The 22887-nt window shown below is 39.1% G+C and overlaps 1 protein-coding gene across 1 annotated transcript in view; it reads right to left on the reverse strand.

Moving 5' to 3' along the window:
* TUBGCP3 (tubulin gamma complex component 3) overlaps positions 1-1172 on the reverse strand; it is a 72020-nt gene extending 70848 nt beyond the window's left edge. The window contains exon 1 of the mRNA XM_070942659.1: positions 957-1172. Within this exon, the coding sequence (XP_070798760.1) occupies positions 957-1032 (76 nt within the window). The 5' untranslated portion in view covers positions 1033-1172. The remainder of the gene's footprint in view (positions 1-956) is intronic.
* Positions 1173-22887: the final 21715 nt, after the last annotated feature.

The raw sequence follows: 22887 nt of genomic DNA on the forward strand, positions 1-22887 counted from the left end.
TCTTGACATCAGTAATATTTGGAATCTCAAGATCCCTAACCCTTTAATATATCTGTCTACATATAGTATCACTGCATATAATATCTCACTATCTTTTGACTTAACTGTTGAATGCAGTTAAGCAGCACGCCTGAACCTACCAGATCGTGTCTGAATGAATATATATGGAAATAGTAAACAATCATATGTATTTAACCTCTTGTAATATTCTACGAGAAAATGGGCCCTGAGGGGACTCTTTTGCTGCTTGCTATCAACATTTCAACAACAGTCCATCACCCTAATAACTAAGAACATTTTTCAAAAAAAATTTTTTTTTCCAAACATAGGTCAGCATTTCCAGCTTGCTATTTGACCAGCGGTAAACAAAAATCACCCTTCAGTGGGAGCTAACTGACTCATATAATAAATCTTGTTTACCACACAGGTAAGTCATGTTCGCATGCAGTTTTACAACCACCACACTATTTGCCTTCCACACCTGCTCCTTCTGGCTTCTCTTTTAAGAAATTCAAATTAGAACGGAAGACGATTCCCAGGACCATAATCCCTAGACCGGGGATGATTGGTTTCAGATCTGAGAGGCATAACTGAACAGCCGTTCAAATTCGTGCTCCCACTTGAACCATTGCTTGGGTTCGCCGGGCTGCGAGGGGAGGAGTAAGAAGAGCGCATTAGGTAGCCGCAACTACTCTCTTCCCTGCCAAAGGATTGGCGGGGCACGTGAAGCAGCCTGCTGGCCCCACTCGCTCGCCCACCGACCCACCCCCCCAGCCGCGGTCCGCTCCGCTCTGTATTCTGCAGCATCATCACCATCCTCCTCCTCATTATTGAGAAGGGGAGCCGGAACGCCCGGCTGCTCCGAGCGGCCCTGACAGCTACAAAGGAGCCGCTTATTCCCTTCCTACCAGAGAGCAACCCTCTGGTGGGGGGGGGAAGGGGAGCCAGACCGTTACCTTCGCCCTTGCCCAGGATGCGGCAGCAGAGATTCTGCAGCAGAACGTTGGGGGACTTCTGGTCCGGGCTCGCCATCCTCGCGCGCGGAGGGGGGGGGCGGGGGCGGGGAGAGCTCCCTCCTTCCCTCCCTCTTCGCGGGGCCACTCCCCGCAACCGCCCAACCCGGTGCTTGACTGGCCCCTGCCTTAGGGCGCCATTTTAATCAAACCCGCCGAAAGGAGAGGGAAAGCGGAGGAAAAGAAAAGAAACGGTTTTCAATCGCAAGCCCCCATAATGCCCCGCAGTCCGGACGGCGCAACATGGAACACCTTCCGTCGGGCAACAACCTCTTCATAACGGAGAGGTTCCGGGGACGCAATGGAGTAGCTGCCGAGAAGCCTCTAGGTCTAGGAGGAATGTCACGTTGCGGTGTTTCTCCCCCCCCCCCTCCCCTTCACTTTATACAACAACAATTTGATTCTTTTCCCGCAGAAAACGAACATAATTTGCCCCTGATTTGTCGGACTGCATTCAGTTACGTCATCTCATGACGTCATCTTTTTTTTTTTTTTTTAATGACTGGATTGTGGTTGCGTCTCTTTAGGTTAATAACAATAATCTTTCATTTGAGGGTTATTTCTTCTTCTCTTACGGCACGAGCCCCCAAATTTTTCATCTCATTGTACTCTTCATGAAATTGCAGATTGTTCATTGACCCCCATGAAAATTATTTAATAAATACTACTTTAAGCAATAATTATAGTAGTAATAGTCCCGTTAACCCCTGGGAGTCGATATTCACCACTTCGGGGAACTATGTCATAGAGTAACAATTACTGGATTCTTTTCCCGCAGAGGATACTCAAGTAAAGGAAGATAATTCATTCCTTGTGGAATGAATATGGTCACTTAGTTACTCCATCTCCTTACTAAATCATTTTCTAAATAATTGGATTTTTTTGTTAGTTTGGAGATATGCTATTAGCTTTCTTTTTATGTTTAGCTACCAGACTTACATGGCTCTCCTATTATAATGTCTAAATGGTTAGATCTGAGATATCCATGATACTTTTGATATATTCTTGTCTAATAAAGAATAATATTTGTAACTCAGGATTGAAATGAGGGATCCTTGATGCCCTCTGAGCTTGCTTGTTTTCTTGCAGATGTGCAAGAAGTGCTGATGATGTTACCTAGTTTGAAACATCTGCAAGAAAACAAGCTCAGAGGACCCCTCATATTCTTGTCTATTTTTATAGGATAATCTTAAGCATATTCTCTGGAAGGACAGGTAGTCCTCGATTTACAACCATTCAAGAGTGACTGTTTGAAGTTACTATGGCACTGAAAAAAGCAACTTATAACCACATTCCATACTGCAGCATCCCCATAGTCACATGATCAAAATTCAGATGCTTGGCAACTGACTCATATGACAGTTCAAATCTCACCAGGCTCAAGGTTGACTCAGCCTTCCATCCTTCCAAGGTGGGTAAAATGAGGACCCAGACTGTTGCGGGCAATATGTTGACTGTAAATAGCTTAGAAAGAGGGAGGAGGTGTTGACTTTTTCTTTCTTTCTTTCTTTCTTTCTTTCTTTCTTTCTTTCTTTCTTTCTTTCTTTCTTTCTTTCTTTCTTTCTCTCTCTGCCTGTTGGCAGACATGTTTTGGTTTTAAACTCTTTTAGTTTTAGCCCTTGCAAATATTTTTTTCACTTGTGCCTGCAGAGCCCATTGTGTGGTACCCAGTCTGAAAAATCCAGGTGAATGAAATAGTTCTTTTTATTATCCTCATCTTCCAGAAAGCGAGAAACCTTGCATAGCATACAGACAGTCCTTGTTTAATGACCATTCGTTCAGTGACAGTTTGAACTTACAATGCTGAACAAGTGGTATTTATACTGGTCTCCGAAGTTCCAGTCATTACAGCATCCCCAACTGTCGGGATCATGATCCAAGTGGCTGGTAACTACCTTGTAACTATAACATTGCAGCATCTATGATCACAAGATCACCATTTGCAATCTTCACTGCCAGCTTCCAACAAGCAAAGTCAACAGGGAAGCCAGCAGGAGATCATAAATGGCGACCACATGGCATCGCTTTTAATGATGTAACAGGATTCACTTTTCAATGGTAACTGAAAATGCCAGGACTGCTGTTGCTAAATGGTGTGGTCATCTGATGACACATTTTATTACCAGGTCATTTAGCAATAGAAATTCTGGACCAAATTACCATCATTAACCAAGGCTTACCCCTATATGTCTTAATGCTTTCATAGGATGTACTTTTCCCCAATTTTATGGGTTTTTTTAAAACAGGATTATAAAAAAAAACTGCAAACATACAAAAGAGCAACAAAATACTGAAGACAATGAATGTCTAAAGGTCAAACCAAAACAATAGAAGAATCCACTTAAACAAAAAAAAACCCTCATCCAATTTAAAAAATAATCCAAACACTAAAATCTAAAATATATATTTTAACTAACTAGACTTAGCTGGTTTACAATGTTCACATTAAATGTTAAATTTTATGTTTGGGCAGAAAGAACAGCCAGCCCATTGAGAAATGAGTTACAGATTAGCTTATTTTCTCCAAGGCTCTAATGTAAACATTGAAAGCACAACTTTTAAGTCCTTAATTAAGGCTGTTAAACTAAGAACCTGATACATCCAACAAACTGGGGTACCGTGCAAGAGAGATTCATTTATCTGATTGCTGACTCCGTGCATTATCACATATGTATTTTATCACTGCATTACCTTCCATCTATTTTATTCTGGAAGCAAACTATATATTTTATTTTTTTATTTTTATCTCATCAATAAGGTTGTAAGACTAATCAATTAATAAACTATTCTATTCTAATTTGGGAATTCTTCCTGTTGAGAGACCTTTCCCAAAGATGTACTCAAAAATATACTGCTCAAAAAAATAAAGGGAACACAAGCAGAAGACATCCGAGATCTGAATAAATGAAATAGCCTTATTAAATACTTTGTTCTTTACATACAGTAGTTTATACACTGCTCAAACAACTAAAGGGAACACAAAACTACTGTATGTAATGAATAAAGTATTTAATAAGGCTATTTCATTCATTCAGATCTCGGATGTCTTCTGCTTGTGTTCCCTTTATTTTTTTGAGCAGTGTATATTTGAATAGGCAAAGCCAGGGCAAAACTAGGACATCCCTTAATCTTGTTTTTTCATTTCTGTTTCAATGTACATTTTTATCTCATTTTGGCTTTTCTTCATGGGGAGAAAAGGATGCTATGGGTACTGTACTTGGTACTCCAAATTCTGCTGTAATAAATCTATAAGCTGTACTGTTTAAAGGAATAAAACAAGATGCCAGTTATACTTCACTTTGGTTCTTTTATTGATGAGACATTTGAAAACAACGTAAGTTGAAAACAACTCAGCAAACAGAGAAATGATAGAAATTCTTTGGCAGTCTTCACAATAGTATTGCTGGAGCTACAGTTTAATTCAGAGAAATGAAATAAGAACGAATAATGGATCTGAATGTCTGCGGAAAGCTTTGGCTGTACAAATGGAATAAAAACCATGTAAGTACATATGGGGAGAGTCTTCAAATGAGCTATAAAGAATAGAAGCACAGATCAACAACTCTAGACTTAGTGTACTACAGAGAAGTATATGCCCCAGAATCATTTAGAATAGAGTACTCAATCTCAAGAATAGCTTTTCTTTTTTCATTAAGAAGATTCAATAAAGAAATGTTGCACTTCTTACCAACCTTCTTACCAATTCCATTTTCTAACAAAGCATTTCATTTCTAATATTTGTAGGACACTCTAGTCACTATGGCACTTGTACCAGATAGGAAACATCAGTTTAAAGTTCAAGGAGGAGAAGACATTGTAAGTCAGGTTCTGACATCCAAGCAATCTTAAGAAATTGAATGCTGGGAAGATAGTTGAAAATGGAAGCAGAGGAAGTAATAAGGCATGTTATAGTTAATTGCAATGTCCAAAGGAACTTACTCAACTGAAAAATTTTCAAGAGTTCAGAAAGGTGCTATGTCTTGTACAAGAATACAGCATTTCTGAAATAATTTGCAGGAGAGCAAATGCAGCAGTTATCTGCATTTTTTAAAAGTATTTGCATTTTTTCAAGGTTGCACAAGCAACCTCTGATTGAGTTTATTTTCAGAGTGTTTAATATATCACAGCACAGCACAGTATTTCTGCTAGACCAGATTCCAGAACAATGACTTGGAAAACATCTACTAGCAATAGTAGTGGAAAACAAATATTGTCCCTTTGTTACTATCAGTGACCTTTTCTTTAATCAGATTTGAGAAAAAGGTTTCCTCTAGCCATGTATGAGTTGTTATTCAATTTCCTTATCTTTGGAAAGAGGTCAGGGAACCAAATAGAACACTTTAAACAAGATTTCAATAGCAACATACACTTTATTGATCGGAAAATTTCCCAGAACACATGTATTCACTGCCCTCCACCTTGGACCATTGGTTTTCAAGCCTGCAAGAGGAATAGTTGGTGTTTCAACAGACTAATCTGATCAGGACAAACATCCAAGAGCTTCATATCACCATTCTTTTGCTTTATAGAAAAAGATTCAGAGATTCCGAGTGTGAATCTCTGACTACATGGGTCAGAACTGTAATAAATTGGGATAGATCCATAATTACATGGCTGCCCATAAAATATTGAGGTGCTTCAACCACTTGCTATGGACACTGAAACCGAAGGGATTCCATGAACATTTGGTACATAGCCATACTGGCCATATGACCAAAGAAATTGTCCTTGGACAATGCTAGTTCCCTTGCCCAACAGAGATGAGCACATACACACACACACACACACACACACATGTATATGCATATACATGTGTGTGTGTGTGCTCATCTCTGTTTTTTGGGCAAGGGAGCTAGCAGCATCCAAAATTTGACCAGCATGGCTATGTACCAAATGCTCATGGAATGCTGCTATCTTCCTACCAGAGAGATATCTATTAATCTACTTCCATCTGCATGCTTTGTATACATACACAGAGACAGAGAGTTTGGAGGATAGTAGCCGCTTTCCATTGTCACTTCCCAGCAACCAGAGAAGTTTGAATGCCAAATAAAATTACTAAGTGTAACATTTTCAGAGAAAGTAAAGAAGTAAAGCCAAGGTCCTCAATGAAACATACACACTAAGAAAAAAGGAAGCAAAATATATTCAATCAAACTTTTAAATTCATTATAGTTTACCTATTTTGAGGAACAGGAGACAAAAGGAGCCTGAGTGGCACAGCAGACTAATGCTACTGTTAAAGGTAGTATTTAGTTTCCAGCTGCCTACAATTACTGCGAGTTCAATTCTCACCAGGCTCAAGGTTGACTCAGCCTTCCATCCTTTCTAAGGTAGGTAAAATGAGGACCCGGTTTGTGGGGGCAATAAGCTGACTTTGTATAAAATATACAAAAGTATGAAGGCTATTGCTTAACGCATTGTAAGCCGCACTGAGTCTCCGGAGAAGTGCGGCATATAAATAAATAAATTAAAAAAAGATATAGTGATGGTGGCAATGAAGACAAAGACACAACTGGATTTCTGCAGTTCAGATTAGGCAACCCTATTGTTATGTAGTAACTGGATTCTAACTTCATCTTCTAGTCCTAGAATTATTTTCATAACACTGTAGAAATCAATGGAATGTCTGAAGAAATATGCAAGTAACTGAAGAAGAATCAATAAAGATTTTATGTCAGCAAATTTGTAGAACAATACTGTAACCAACCATTTGGAAGTACTGATACCAAAGAAAGGTAACTTAAAAAGAGTTTTAATGGTTTTCCTGTGACATTCTATGGAAATGAAAGCTGGACTTTGAAATAGCAGAAAAGAAAAAGTATTTATTTTTTAAAAAAATTGGTGTTGAAGAAGATTCTAGAGAATACTATGGATAGTCAAGAAAACAAACAAATGGATCATAGAACGTATTGATCCCGAGGGCTTATTTGATGTATATTAGGTTCAAATGTATCATATTTCAGACACTTTATATGAAGACCCTCAGAAGTCCATCGTGGTGGTCAAATTGGAAGGGGGAAAAAAAGAGGATAGCCAGCAACAAGGTGAGTAGACTTGATAATCGTAGAAATGGGTGCAGAGTTGAAGGCTGGGGAGAGGTCATCCTGGATAAAACCTATTTATGTGATCGCTAAGAGGTGACATCTACTTGATGGCATGTAATAAACTTATTAGCTGTCAAGTGACAAGTTATTCTGACTATTTTTTGTAATCTGCGTTATCAATCACCTTGGAATTTTTTTTATCTGAAAAGGTAGAATATCATGAATAAAAGTACTGATTCTTTGGGAAAGTACAAGATTTTCATTCCTTCCAATAAGAATCTTAATAATCGATATCTTTCCTTGGCTATAATATTTTCAGCAGAAGTAGCTTGAGTACATGGACATCAGGACAGATAGATTTCTTAATGACTATTTTAACCTATCCTTTTTCTTTACATTGTAACATGTAAAGTCAAAAAAAGTCTCCGAGTTGCCATTACGTTTATTTTCTATTTTTCTTTCAATAAAAGCTATAATATCATTTACCCAGTGCACATTTAACTATCAGCATTTTATAAAATATATGTAGACCTTGTACAGGCAGGCTATCTTAACAAGTAATAGAATTCTATAAGTAAGGCTTTTAAAATATACGACGAACTCCAAAATGAATGGAATCTGCTTTTCTGGTGCAAGGCATAATGCTGAAAACATTTTCAGCAAAATGTGCATTATTGAAACAGTTAACCAGTATGCTATAGATGTATTTACAGATTGTTTACACCGGGTGGCAGTGCAGAGGTTTCACAGACCAACTAAAGAGCAAAGTGTAGGCTCATAGTTCTATATACAGGCAATTATATTCTTTATTTAAACCAATAGGAAATATATTTTACAGAAACTTCACTCTATAACTGAAACCTGAGATATACACACCTAGACAGGAACCATCATTTATCAGGCAAAGTTGTTTTTCTAGGAGAAAAAGTGAAGTGCCAGCAGAACAGTTTGGAATTATAGACAAAATGTGTACCAGCACATTTGTGGTTCATTTCCTTAAGCTCACATTCTTAACCTCACAATAAATGTAAATTAAAAATAAAAATGGAGAGTGGCTGGGGGAGACTAAAGGAATTTTAAAAACTTTAATCCTTTAATGATCCATTGTGTTGCTGTGTTCAGTACAGCTGACATTCTTGGTTTTCTTATCAAGATCAACAAATGGATATAGTTAAGAGTGAGAATAGAATAGGATTTCAGCCAAATATTTATAGTTTTCAATCAATATAGTGGCTCTAGCTGACAAACACAGATGCAAATGCTCCCCAAATTAATAGTGCTTATAATTAAACTTGGCATACTATATTTAATATGCCTGTTAACCAGTGGTGGGTTGCCCCCAGTTCGGACCGGTTCGCAAGAACCTGTAGTAAAACTGGTGCGAGGCTCCGCCCACTGACCTGGACGTCATATAGGTGATCTGTGCATGTGCAGAAGCTTCTGTGCATGTGCAGAAGAGTGTGCACAGGCACGAGCCAAGCAAGTGCATGCAGGCGCGATGCGAATCGGTAGTAAAGGTAAGTAGAACCCACCCCTGCTGTTAACCTCAGGGGCTACTGTAGTTACGTCTCACCATCTGCAATCATATTGCAGAAGCAGAAATGGGGTATTATCATTATATAGCTCCATGTGCAGATGTGAAATTGATTAACTGGTCATTTTATATTTTTTTAAGCTTTAGATAAAATACTAAAAGGGATTCATTTCTTTTACTTCAAGATAGTGGAGAAATTCATAGCAAGACTTATATTTTTTGAAAGAAAAAAAGAAAGAAAGAAAAATTAGCCTTAGAGTCAAGGCAGCCTGAGCCTATAGGAAGGAGCATTTTAAGAAGACAAAAATTCAATGACATCAGAAGAGCAATAATTGTGCTCCCTTATTTTCCACTGCCTGATTTCTACTTCAGAAATATGTATTTTTAATACATATTTTTATATAAGAGTTCAATATTTAAAGTAAAAGAAAACTTCATTAAAATGAGATTTGTGTTATGAAAAAAAAGGTGGAAGACATTTAAATATATTTGCAATATACTGGTTGGATTGTACTGAGACAACATTGATCATAATTGTGGATGACCTATGGCAGGTCCAGCATTGGGGGGAGGGGTGTATCCATTCTGGCTCTTGGTAATGACTTTCTATATCATGTTGTCAACTAGTGGGGTCACACTGTCATCATGTGATGTTTCATAACGGTTTTCCCATTTGCGGAGCTGGGGTGGGTACGGCCTGTGCATGATGCATCTGGTTCGTGGACTGCTAGTTTGACACCTCTGTAAATCTATATTATTTATTAGTGGGTTGAGAGTGGGAGACAAGCTTCATCAGTGGTTCTCCTCCTTCTTCCAAGGTCAATTCCTTTTTGGTAGATAATGAGGTTGAGATCTAGCCCTAAGCTACTGCTCTGTTGGGTGCAGGGCTTGACTATCTTCCCTACATGCCATCTACATGAAACTCTGATCATCTGCTAGCACAGGGCTTAGTGTCATCACTATCCAGATGACATTTATTTATTCATCTCTGCACTGAGCCATCCAGATGATACTGTGAAGGTCCCTTCCTGGTATCTGGAAGCTCTGGGTGGATAAGAATTGACTTCAGTTCCACCCTGACAAGACCTAACACTGTGGGCTTTAGGGCCCTCCCATCTAGTAATTAACCACAGCTTTATTGGGGCAAACATTTAATAGGACTTAAATAAGGTACATCTCTGGACTAGAGAGATCAATGCTTTGAATCAAGGAATTCTACATGTAGAAAATGCCTTCCCCACCCCACCCCCACCCCCACCCCCCACGCACAGAGCACGTGATTCCTTTCCTTATGATATGCAGGAAATTATTGAACACTTGATTGTTCTCCCAGTTCTCTTTTTGTTTGGTTTTGGTCTCTTCTGATCTGCTTTGATTTGGTTTTGGTATTTTGCCTTTCCAGTGTGTTGTATTATTTTATATGTTGGTGTTTTTTTTTTTAGCTGAAAGCATCCCAATTGTTTAGGAATTGAACAAACAAATAAACAAACAAATGCAATCCAGCTGGAGATAAATCTGAGAGGATGCCTCAGAGAAAAATTCTCCACACATTCTGGAGGGTGAGAGGTTCCCTGTGGATGGGATCCAGTACAAATCCGAAAGCTTGGAAGAATAAACATCTGGTCCCAGTGACTGACTCAGATTGGATCCTGCAGAAAAAATATTGCTTTCTAGGTATAGCTAGATCAAAGAATTTGATAGCTTTAGAGAATTTTTTTATCAGATCACATAGTCTTATCACTGATAAAAAGGTAAAGCATTCTGTCTGTCTGTCTATCTATCTATCTATCTATCTATCTATCTATCTATCTTCATCAGAATTCATTCTACACTAAGGAAATGGTTATCTGCATATTTTCAATAAAGTTCTGTTTTGTAAGATGGTTGGTTTGTCCATACACCTTCATCAAGGCAGCGTCTACACTATTACGTACATAGAATGCCATATAGGTGTGATTGATCATTACAAGCACAACTTCTTTTCCATTTTTTTAAAATTAAGCTTCATTATAGAATAACAATATGAAAGAAACAAAAATTAGAAAAATAAGAGAAAAGTGTAAAGAAAGTAATGACTTCCAACTTTCTTTAGTGCAGTATGTAGATTGCTAAAATTATGCAATATTAATCTTTTGCTTAATATTTTACAACATTTCCAACCATTTCTATAATTACAAAATAATTTTAATCATAGAAACCTACAATCAAATTTTAATTTTTGCAGTTTCAAGCAAAAAGTCCACAAGTGATTTCCAAGTAGAAACAATACTGTTAAATTCTTGTCTTTAATTAAAACAGTCAATTTTGCCATCTTCGCTAACTCCATCATCTTTCCAATCCACTCTTTCATTGTGGGAATTAATGTGTCTTTTCAGCTTTGAGCATATAAGATTCTCACTGCTGTCAACATATACCATAACAAAGTTCCACTTATTCTTTCAATTTCTTTATCTATCAAACCTAAAAGGAAAATTCCTGGTTTCGTTTTTATATTTATGTTGAGATTCTTCTGAATTAGAGGAAAAATCTGATTCCAATATTTCTTTGCTTTATTCACCAGAAATGATTAAAAAATCCACTTTGCAGTTGTGTTTCCAAAATATATTTGAAACTCCGGCATACATTTTTGGCAATTTTTCAGGCATTAAATACCAACAATACATCATCGTATAATTTTTTTCTTTCAAATTATAATTCAATGTGCTTTTCAATTCATTAGTCCAGGGCCCCCCAACCCCCTGGCTGAGGCCCATTGGGAACCGGGATGCACAAATGGCAAGGCAAGCAAGCAACACTCCATTTGGGCAACAACAGTTTATAAATCAACAACAGTTTACAAATCTTAGCAATAATGTGTTCATTATTAGCACATAATGCAATTTCAAACTCACTTTTTGTATACTATAGCTTTTTTAATCTAAATTAAATCTTCCTTTTTCCAGGCACAACTTCCATGCCACCTTTGGTGCAATTGTATTTCTCAATGATCAGCTTGTGTTTGTTTGTTTTTAATAAAATTTTAGCACCACCCATTTCACTATCTAAATGACTCTGGGAGGTTTACAGATAAAAAGTCATAAAAACATATAAAAGATACAGTTAAAGCAGAATTAAATCTGAATGACAAACAGATAAAAAGCAAGGATAAAAGATAAGCTAAAAAGGCGGAGGGATCTGTTGCACGCACCCTTTGATCCCCATGTGGTTTAGTAGCCAGTCATCAACCTATAAAAATAATGCATGTCTAAAATGGACTGTGGACAAGAATTGTATTCAAATCATGTATACTAAATGCCAACCAATTACCATTTGAGACATCCCAAATTCTATTTTGAGCTATTATATATAGTACTATACATACATATATATATATATATATATATATATATATATATATATATATATATATATATATATATATATATATATATCCCAACTTGGAAACAGAAACTGAAAATCCTGATTCTTTTGAAGATATTAATGCAGAATATTGGTCAAGATGTGTTCCGTGCTATGTGAATTATCAATAAAGGTTACAATATTGTTTCAATTGTTTAAGTACTGTAGTGTGTATTTTACATTGTTAACTCAAGGGACTTCTATTATTTACATTGCAATATAGAATGTTATCTATCTACCGGTATCTGTCTGTCTGCCTGTCTGTCTGTCTGTCTGTCTGTCTTATCTATCTATCATCTATCTGAAATTTCTCTCAAACTGATTAATGACAAATATATCTGTTACTACGATGAAAATCATTTCATATCTGTCAAAGCTACAAGATGACACTTGACAGATCTTTGCCATTAATGTTATAAGTTTACTGACTGATGCACAGATGACAGTTTTCAATAGTGGGAAAGTAAGTAAAAGAAACAAGTGCTTCTTTCTCATTTCGGTTGAGATTCTTGATGGACAGTTCATCAGGTGGTATGGCCTATTTTTCAATGCACACCAGTTCCCTGGGTTATATAGAATTAGCTGCATAATTTGGGAAATCAAAGGGGGAAGTAGAGAGTAATGCCTCTACATTAATACAGTGCTTGCATTATGTGTCTCTTAAAAGAAAATGTTCTACATATTTTATTAATATTATTATGTGTACCCTGTTTCCCCCAAAATAAGACATCCCTTGATAATAAGCCTAACTGAGCTTTTCAGCGCATGGCAATAAGGCCAAGCGCTTATTTCAGGGTTCAAAAAAATATAAGACAGGATCTTATTTTCGGGGAAACATGGTATAGTATTTATTGATTTTCTGATTCTTTCTAAAATTTAAAATTAGGATTTTGGCATTATTATAATTCTAGTAGCTCTAATATGAATCTTATGTGTCTGTATTGGTACTAACAGCATTATATCTACTCTGATGTGTATTCATAAACTTCCAAATTTAACCTGCCTGAACAGTCTATATTTAAACAATAACCACTATCAAAGCATTGCTTAGTATTGAGCAGTGGAAAATGTTAAAAGGATGAGCAGGTTCCTGGTTTCAATTTTTAATGAGTTGATGAGGCAGTCAAGCAGGAGTAAATAAGTTAAGAAAAGTGTTAAGAAAACTCTCCTGCTGTATATTCTGACAGACTTTGTTGTTGTTGCCTGGAGAGATCCCTTTCTCGTCAGATACTTACATAGGGTACTAGTACCTCTTCAGCTAAGACATTATTATTTTAAATCCCCATTTCTTCCTGCTCAGCTGGGACTCGGGAGGCATAGAATAGTTGGGGGTGGGACCAGTCAGAGGTGGTATTTGCCAGTTCTCTGAATTGCTCAAAATTTCCGCTACCGGTTCTCCAGAACTGGTCAGAACCTGCTGAATACCACCTCTGGTTTACATCCTGGGCTGTTACTCCATTTTTCTGAGTCAACAGATACTTGGCTGTTTTCTTGATTGCCTGGTTCCTGATGGCCTAATTGCTTTCACTCACCTGGGAACCAGACCAATTCCATTCCTTTACTATGGCAGTTGCATTCTGCATGGCCTGCAGTTTCTTTACCATTTATAAAGAGTGGATCCATGCAGAGTGAATTGCATTAATCCATTGTGATGTTATTAGGCATGCAATGCTGAAAATAGCTCAGCCTGGTACAGGAAGATAAGTAGCTGGCACACCAATGTCACCAACACATTTTTTGTCCAATCTCTAATGTTCCATTTTATGGGAAGCTTGTTAAGATGATATAGAGATGGCATTGATCATGCTTATTGACCACTCTAGCACTCTAGCACAGGAGTGTCAAACCCGTGGTGTCACAGTGGCATCACGTGATGTATCATGACTGTTTCCCCCTTCACTAAACTGGATAGGGGCGTGGCCAGCGCATGACACATCTGGCCCACGTGACGCGAGTTTGACAGCCCTGCTCTAGGAGATTCAGACTGGGAGTAGTGCATCTATCCTGAGCTTTCTTGATCTTTCAACAGCCTTCAGTATCATTAACCATGCTGTCCTGCTCAGTTGGGAGTGAAAAACACTCATTAATATAGTTCTCTTCCTTTCTTCAAGGCCAGTTCCAGTCAGCTTTGTTTCAGGGCTCTCCTCACTTTCTACTGCTATTTAACATCTACATGAAGCCACTGGGAAATGTTTAAGACACAGTTCTGTGTGCCAGAACTTCACTCTCCTTCTAGCCATGGAACTTCTGATTAATGCTCTAGGCGTCATAGCTCTGCTCTCTATTCAACTGGCTCTCAAATTTCATGAAAATGTAACAATAAGCTCTCACAAGCTCAGCATACCACTGGGTATATTTATTTATTTATTTGATTTGATTTTTATACCGCCCTTCTCCAACAGGACTCAGGGCAGTGAACAGCCGAGATAAAACATAACATATAAAATTTAAAAAACAGTTTAAAAGACATTAAATAATTTCGGCCCTCAATTTAAAACAAACCAGTTAAAACCAATTTCAAATTAAAACTGAAAGGATGGGATCAAGCCAGCCCGGCTAGATGAAATAGATGTGTTTTCAGGGCCCGACGAAAAGTCCGGAGGTCTGGTATCATGCGTATCTCTGGGGGTAAGTCATTCCAGAGGGCAGGTGCCGCCACAGAGAAGGCTCTCCCCCTGGGGGATCGCCAGCTGACATTGTCTGGCTGACGGCACCCTGACGAGGCCCACTCTGTGCAAGCGAACTGGCCGGTGGGAGGCTATTGGCGGCAGAAGGCGGTCTCGTAGATCTTTCCTTATTTGACTTATTGCTTATCTGTGCTTCAAATATTTTAATTGCTATCTTGTGTTAATATTTGATTGCTGTCTTTGATTGTGTAATATTCAACAGTATTGTTTTATATCCTTTTATTGCTGTCTGATGTTATGTGGCTATGTTATACTACCTTGGAATAAAGACTTATTCCTCACAATAGTGTGCCTATTAACAATAGCAATAGTACCTAGACTTATATATCACTTTACAGTGCTTTTTTACCCACCTCGGAAGAATGGAAGGCTGAGTCAACGTTGCTTCTGAAATCAGAAGAACCTATAAAACCTGTGATTCAATCCCACTTTCCTGTGAAGAGAGCAATGCTCCACCATACAGAAGCATAGTCATGTGCTCTCATTGATGGTATACATAAGCAAAAGCTATTGAAACAGGAATACTATGTAATACCCATTGGACTTAGAAGACTTTTTTTATCAATTACAATGCAAGGATCATACTATGGTATGAGATCAGAAGGAAATCTGTAATGCCTGCTTTTTGGTATTTCCAAAAAGAAGCTTAGCCTTAAGGTGTTTCTTTAGTAATATGATAGCATAACCATTTATTTATATGTTAATTAAAAATCTGTGCCTATATAAAAATAAATTTCTAATTTGAGGGTTCAGGTTGCCACTGGGTTCATTCTCAGAGCTTAATGCTGATGATATCTGGACTATATCATCATCATCATCATCATCATCAAATTTATATCCTGCCCGGCTCCCAGGCACTTATATCTGGGAATTATTTTACTATATAATAATAAATTTAGTGGAATATAGTACATCATAATATATTATTGATGGGAAAGCAGAAAAGAATCCTAATTATTACCAAATTAATGAGTTGTTTCCTTGTCTAATTCATAAGTAGTGACCAACACTTGCTTCATAGGAACTGAGTGTTTCAAGCTGTCAGTTGCTTCTTTGATCTTCTACTGCCTGAAGGGACAAGGTGACAAGATCCTCTTTTATATGTCCTTTTCTTGGCCTTGGCCCAGCTCATGGTGTCTTTCAAGATTCTAAGGGTTTTTTGTGAGACATGTCAACAATGAAACTAACCTGAATGTGTCACAGCAGCACAAGAGATCAATTATGCTCCCTTGAGCATAATTTTGACAGCCATTGTGACCTGCTCAGTTCTCTCATTTGATATATTTTCTGCCTCATATAAACACAATTTAGAATTGTTACCTAAGGAAGCCTGTGGGAATGCGGTGGCCATAGTACATGTATAGACCAGTCTAACTGGTTGGACACTGTATGGAGCTTGGCACTGAAATAATCTGACTATGAAAAGCGGACTCAGCTGGATACTCTCTAAAGGGCCCTATTTTGTTCTCTCTTTGTTCAGAACATAGACTGTATTTGAAAAGATAAGAGACATCTCTTTGCGGAACATTCCTGAGAAGTGAGGCAATGAGATAACAGGAGATGGGCCTCTCGCCTGGTAGTAACTGATACCAAATAGCCAGAGTTAAGTTTTGTTTTTACACCTTAAGTATCGCTTTCCTAGAAATCACGTGATTTTCTGTAATTGGTAAGAATGTGAAACTTATATGGAAAATATATGGATGTTTTTCTATTTCTTGTATGTAATATGAGATGTGTAGCCATAATAACGCCTTCTGATGACGCTGTATTTTGATAACTAATAAAAGAGGGTGACGGAGTCAGCTCTGGGCTCTCTCATCCCGAGAAAACACCTGTCCTTGTGTTTTTCCTAATCTGGACTCATGAGAAGCCCACCAGAATGAATGCAACAAAGCCTTAGTGGAACTGAAAGGGATTTAGTGATTAAAATTATATACATTTCTAACATTAAAACAATATTGGTAAATGAATGAAAACATTCTTTCCCCACACCCCAGCAATGTATGCGTGCAGTCTTAGAAAAAGCATTTATTCCTCCATAATAAAGAGGTGAAAAAGAAGTGTCATTTCTCTAATAAGTGTCAGACACTGCAGTTCTTATGAATATAGGCATTAAAACTAATTAAGGCTTAAATGTTAATTGTGCTAAGTTTTTAGATTCACTTACAAGATTTTGAATGTATTACTCTAAGTGACTTAGATGTTGCAGGAGTCCTTATTATTTATTTATTTATTTATTTATTTATTTATTTATTTATTTATTTATTTATTTATTTATTTAATTTCTATACCGCCCTTCTCCAAAAAGGACTCAGGGCGGTGCACAGCCAAAGTAAAAACAGAGCATACAAAATTTAAAAACAATATTAAAATAATTAAATATTCTGGCCGTAAATTAAAACAACCCAATTTAAAATCAATTTAAAATTAAACTCAAGCCAGCCCAGCTAGTTGAAATAAATAGGTTTTCAGGGCCCGACGAAAAATCCGGAGGTCTGTTATTGTACGTAACTCTGGGGGAAGGTTGTTCCAGAGGGTGGGCGCCGTCACAGAGAAGGCTCTCCCCCTGGGGGTCGCCAGCCGACATTGTCTGGCGGACGGCACCCTGAGGAGGCCCGCTCTGTGCGAGCGTACTGGCCGGTGGGAGGCTATTGGTGGCAGAAGGCGGTCTCGTAAGTACCCCGGCTTATGAAGTGCTTTCCCTTATTTTACATTGTTTATGTGACCTTGAAGAACGTATGAGATCTGGTTTGGGAATATAAGATGTAAACCCCACAATAAAAAAAAAAGACATTTCAAAATTCATTTGAGGCAGTGGAGTGACAGTTTCACAGGTGAGGTTCGAAAACCTGTTCTTGGATATTTTCAAGCCTTGAAAGTAGAACTTCTAAAGTGATGATAATTCATTTTAAGTAGCACGAGACAACCTGTGACCCATCATCATTTGAAAGATATTTCCTGCCAAAGAAACAAGATGACCACAGGCAGGGGAAAAAGCAGTGGGAGCAAGAGTGACTTCAATCTTCCTGCCAGCTTCCCCATTGATTTTCTTTGTAGGAAGCTGGCAGGGAGTGGAAATTATGATCTCATGACTATGGTTGACTGGGGTGGCACAACAGTGCAACAATACTGAAACAGCCATAACTTGCCAAATTTCAATCTCCAACCCAGGAGTCATGGATTCCAGATTTTGGATGCATTCTATAAATTAGCTCTTTTGAGGCATTTTGTTTCAAAAACTATTGCCCTGTGATGCACCATTTTTCCCAATTGAAGATTACAAACAAACAGTCGTAAAAGTTTTAGTAGTATATAATTAGTGTTTTTGGTTCTTCTGAAAAGCAGTCAGAAGACTCCTAAGACAGGCTGTGTAGCAGCCTTCAAAGGATCCACCATTTTCATAACAATGACAAAAATGTCATGCTATTGCATCTTCAGCCATTTTACACTGTTTGTGTTTGATGTGATGTAAATTAGTCTGTGAGATCTAGTAGAGAAGAGACTCTAGCTGAGACTCCCAAATCTGAGGGAAAACCCTCTGCAAAGACCCCGTGGTTGAGCCTTTTCAGTAATGGACCCCAGCCTCTGGAACAGTCTGCTACTAGACATTCAGACCATTCCCTACTATCCATCCCCCAACATTTTATTTCCAAAGCCCTTAAAAGATGGCTTATTGGAGAATCTGCTGCCTGAATGATGCTCTTCTAGTTACATAATTGATTTTCTATGTTCTAATCTTATATTTTAAGTATAACTACTTAAGAGTCTTTGAAAATGGAGTGGCTAAAACAAAAATAAATAAATAAATAAATAAATAAGGATTTGCCTATCATAAAATCAGGATTGATTTTGCCAGATGCTAAAATGCTTTTAGCTTCTCTGAAATTAAACACAGTACACCAAAATAACAGGTTTTGAGTAGGGACTTGATAGGAATTATGGGATACAATCTTATAGTAGTTTGGTATTATTGTATGTTCTTTTCTGCTGGGAATTGAGTTGGGTAAGCCCTGTTCATGGGAAATAAATCAAATGAGTCGCACTGCATTCTGTAAGAAGAGAATAACAAGTAATTTTATCAGAAAAGTGGGACTGTAGTTATTCTACAAGAATTTATATAAAATTTTCATGATTATTTGCATTTATTCAAAGATATTTTCTACATATTGGTTCACTTGTTTATGAAACTCATAGTAATACCTCAAATCAAGCTTATATAATGGACCAAATAAAATTGTCTAACTGGCTAGCTGAACAGGTGGTAGGTAGTTGTTTCTGAGACCTGCCCTGGGAAGCTAGATGGGGCTCATGTTTTTCTTCCATTTATAGGCATTTAGTATTAATATCAAAAATAAAAAAAAAGTTCATTGTCAATGATAACGCCATAGACTTTATGGGTCTTAAACTATGTAGAAGTTAGAATAGAATAACAAAGTTGGAAGGAACCTTGCAGGTCTCCTAGTCCAACCCCCGCTTAGTCAGGAAACCCTATACCAGTGATGGCTAACCTTTTTGCCATCAAGTGCCAAAAGTGGGGGGAGTGCAGGGGGGTCATGTGCGTGCGTGCCGACACCCAAAATTCTATGTGCCCTGCCCCGCTCCCGTGAGTGACCCCCCCATGCTCCCTCCCACTTTTGGCACATAATGGCACAGTGGGCCCGGTAGGCCCGTTTTTCACTCTCCCCAGGCTCCAGAGGCTTTCTAGGAGCCTGGGGAGGGTGAAAACAGCCTTCCCTACCCCCCAGGGGCCCTCCAGAGGCCAGAAACAGACTATTTCCCAACTTCCAGTGGGCCCAGAAGACCTGAAAATCAGCTGGCAAGCACGTGCATGCCCACTGGAGCTGAGCTTGCGTGCCCACCGATATGGCTCAGTGTGCCACCTGTGGCACGCGTGCCATAGGCTCGCCATCACGGCCCTATACCATTTCAGACAAATGGTTATCCAATCTCTTCTTAAAAACTTCCAGTGTTATATTTGGTCTTGCTATTTACTATATCGCTGCTGTTGTGGCCCCGCCCTCTGAGCCTGTCCCATCGGAGGAAGAAAGCTCCGAGCATGAGGAAGAGAAGTCAGCCAGGCCTCCCTCTCCAGGCCCCTCCCCTCTGGCATTGTCTCAGGTGCCGGCCGAGGGAGAGGAGATCAGTAGGGAGACAGCTGGCTCGGATCAGAGTGACGAAGAAACATCATTCCTGGACGCACGCCTCCGAAGGCGTGATAAACGTTTGCAGCAGTTTAGGAGGCGTGCTAGGGATTAGAACTGAGTCACTGGACCACACCCCAGAGACTATATAATAGAGGGTAGTGGTCAGTGATCCTTGTGACGAACAAAAGTAAACCTTGGATAGTCACTAAAGCCTCGTCCGGAACTGCGGAGAGAAATATTATTTCTGCTTGGACTTTTTGCACGTTAAGTACCTTATCTTTCTGTTTGTGAAAATAAAGGCATTTGGCAGATGGTGTGTCTATCGCTGCCAAGTGGGAGATAAGACCTGGGTGCGTTCCAAAGTGTTTCCTTAACCCTTGGCTGGCTGTGTTTGTGTGTGTGTGGGTACGGGGACAGATCAGCTGCTGTTGTGGCTCTGTTGCCTGAGCCTGGGCTATCGACAGATGCAGACTCTGAGAGTGAGGGGAAGGAGTTGGCAAGGCCTCCCTTTCCAGGACCATCCTCTCTGGCAATGCCTCCGGAGGACACTGAAGGCCAAACGATAGGCTCAGAGCCAAGCACATCCCCGCAGCCACAGGTGGACAGTGATGAAGAAGATAAGTGCTGGCTGGACCCGCGACAGAGGCGCAGGGAGAAGCGTGCATAGCAGAAGGGAAGGCGTGCCAGAGATTAGCTGAGTCACTGGACCTCACCCCACAGGGTATAAATGTGGGTGTGGTGGCTGGTTCAGTTTGTGATGAGCAAAAACTGGAAATACTCCATGATCTCTGTGTTACTGGACTTTGCCTGCTTTATCAGACTGCATTTGGATTAATCCTTGTATTGTTGACACTCTGCCTGTTTTATCGGAATGCTGGCAGTCTAATCTTTGTTTTGTGTGAGTAAAGTCTGAATTGGCAGCTAGCCACTGGGTTGCTGCCAGCTTTATCATCAAAGAGTTTTGTTGTGTGGCTTATTAACTCCAGGCCATCTGTGGGGTTGCGTGTGGGGTACGGGGACAGAACAGCTGCCTTCTTTTTAAATCCAACTACAGAATATACTACACATTGATCAAGGATGTTGCAATCCATAGAATGATGTCACAATAGTTTTTTTATGGCCATGGTCTGACGATTAATTACCAGAAGATAAGTCATTTAGCTCACCCCTACTTTTGAGCTTGTATTGCATCATCTAAGAAGTCTTATTTATTAAAACTGAATGATCAGAACAAGAATTAGCATATGTTTATGTAGTTATTTATCAGATTTATGCCCCATTTTGTATAGGGCCCATGCCCCTATACAGAAGTTCTAGGAAGAATGCATAATGCTCCTTCTTATTTTGGCTTATCTCCTTACTGTAAATGGAAAATTCAGAAATATTTCAGGAGAAAGCCAGAATCCTCACTGATCTTTTGAAAGATGTACTTTGCAATGGGGGGGTTGGGGGTGGGAGAAGGAGGGTACTTATAAAGCACCTTCTCTCAGCCCATTTAAATAGGTGCACCTTTTTTTCCAATCTTCACAGATGGTTCTTATGTTGCTCCTGATTATCATAGAAGAGACAACCAGGAACAGCTTCCAATGTGTATCCATTGGGGTTATTTTAAATGTGGGGTTTTTTTAAGCATGGGCTTTTATATTACTGTCTTTAGAAGAACACTTGACGGCTGTAGCCGGGAGGTCTTTTTATCAGGTTCGCCTGATTCGCCAGTTGCGCCCCTTTCTGGATCGGGACTCATTAAATACGGTCACTCATGCCCTCGTCACTTCACGCCTGGACTACTGTAATGCTCTCTACATGGGGCTCCCCTTGAGGAGCACCCGGAGGCTCCAGCTGGTCCAGAATGCGGCCGCGCAGGTAGTTATGGGAGCAGCATGGCGCTCCTATGTGGCTCCCCTCCTGCGCGAGCTGCACTGGCTCCCTGTGGTCTTCCGGGTGCGCTTCAAGGTCTTAGTTACCACCTTTAGAGCACTCCATGGCTTAGGACTGGGGTACTTACGAGACCGCTTTCTGCCACCAATAGCCTCTCACCGCCCAATACGCTCCCATAGAGAGGGGCTTCTCAGGGTGCTGTCAGCCAAACAGTGTCGACTGGCGGCCCCCAGGGGGAGAGCCTTTTCTGTGGGGGCACCCACCATCTGGAACGAGCTCCCCCCAGAGATACAGAAGATTCCGGATCTGCGCACTTTCCGCCGTGCCCTCAAAACATTCCTGTTTCAGCAGGCCGGCCTGGCCTAACTTTCCCTTTATATTGCTTTTGATTTTATTTTAAACTGGGATGTCTTGAATTATCTAGGACCAGAGTGTTTAGTATATTTTAATTGGTTTTTTTAATTAACGTTTGTATTACATGTATTTTTTATCGTTCGCTGTTCACTGCCCTGAGTCTCTCAGGAATAGGGCGGTATATAAATTTAATAAATAAATAAATAAATAAATATTAAGTTTTATATGATACATATTGGTAAGTGGAACTCTAAGAAATACTTCCATTCCATACCTCAACAGACCCTCTTCACCACTACTTGTAATGACATGATTTCAGCCATGAAAATACAGGACCTTTTATCCTAAGATCTATCACAGTATCAGATAATGTAATACATTGTATTTACTTGACTTTCTACTCTTTGACTGGGTCATTTTATGATTTCTGTTGGTCTTTGTCACCCTTTGTCATTTCTCAGACATTGCTTGGCTGTCTGGCCACAGATTTAACTGAATGTTCACTGTCCTCCAGATGGCCTTGTGTTCCATGGGACTTTCTGCTGTGAGTTGCTCGGAGCATTCCATTTTCTAGCAGTTAACAGCTTTTCCAATCGCTTCTAATCCCATTGCAAGGTTTTCAGTTCAGGAAACTGAAACTGAAAAAAAAAAGAACCTTGAGAAATTATATCAAATGACAGGTTTGCATGTAGTATTACCGTGAAACATAAAAAGAAGACTGCTAATATATTTTTGGATGCTATAAGCAAAGTTTAATTGGAATTTTAAACCTAAGATCTGTTTTAAATACCAGCAAAGATGGAAAGCCATGTATTAGTCATTACACACAGT

Source organism: Pituophis catenifer, unplaced genomic scaffold (genome assembly GCF_029215685.1).
Source record: "Pituophis catenifer annectens isolate HBS135680 unplaced genomic scaffold, rPitCat1.0.hap2 SCAF_4, whole genome shotgun sequence".
Classification (NCBI taxonomy): domain Eukaryota; kingdom Metazoa; phylum Chordata; class Lepidosauria; order Squamata; family Colubridae; genus Pituophis; species Pituophis catenifer.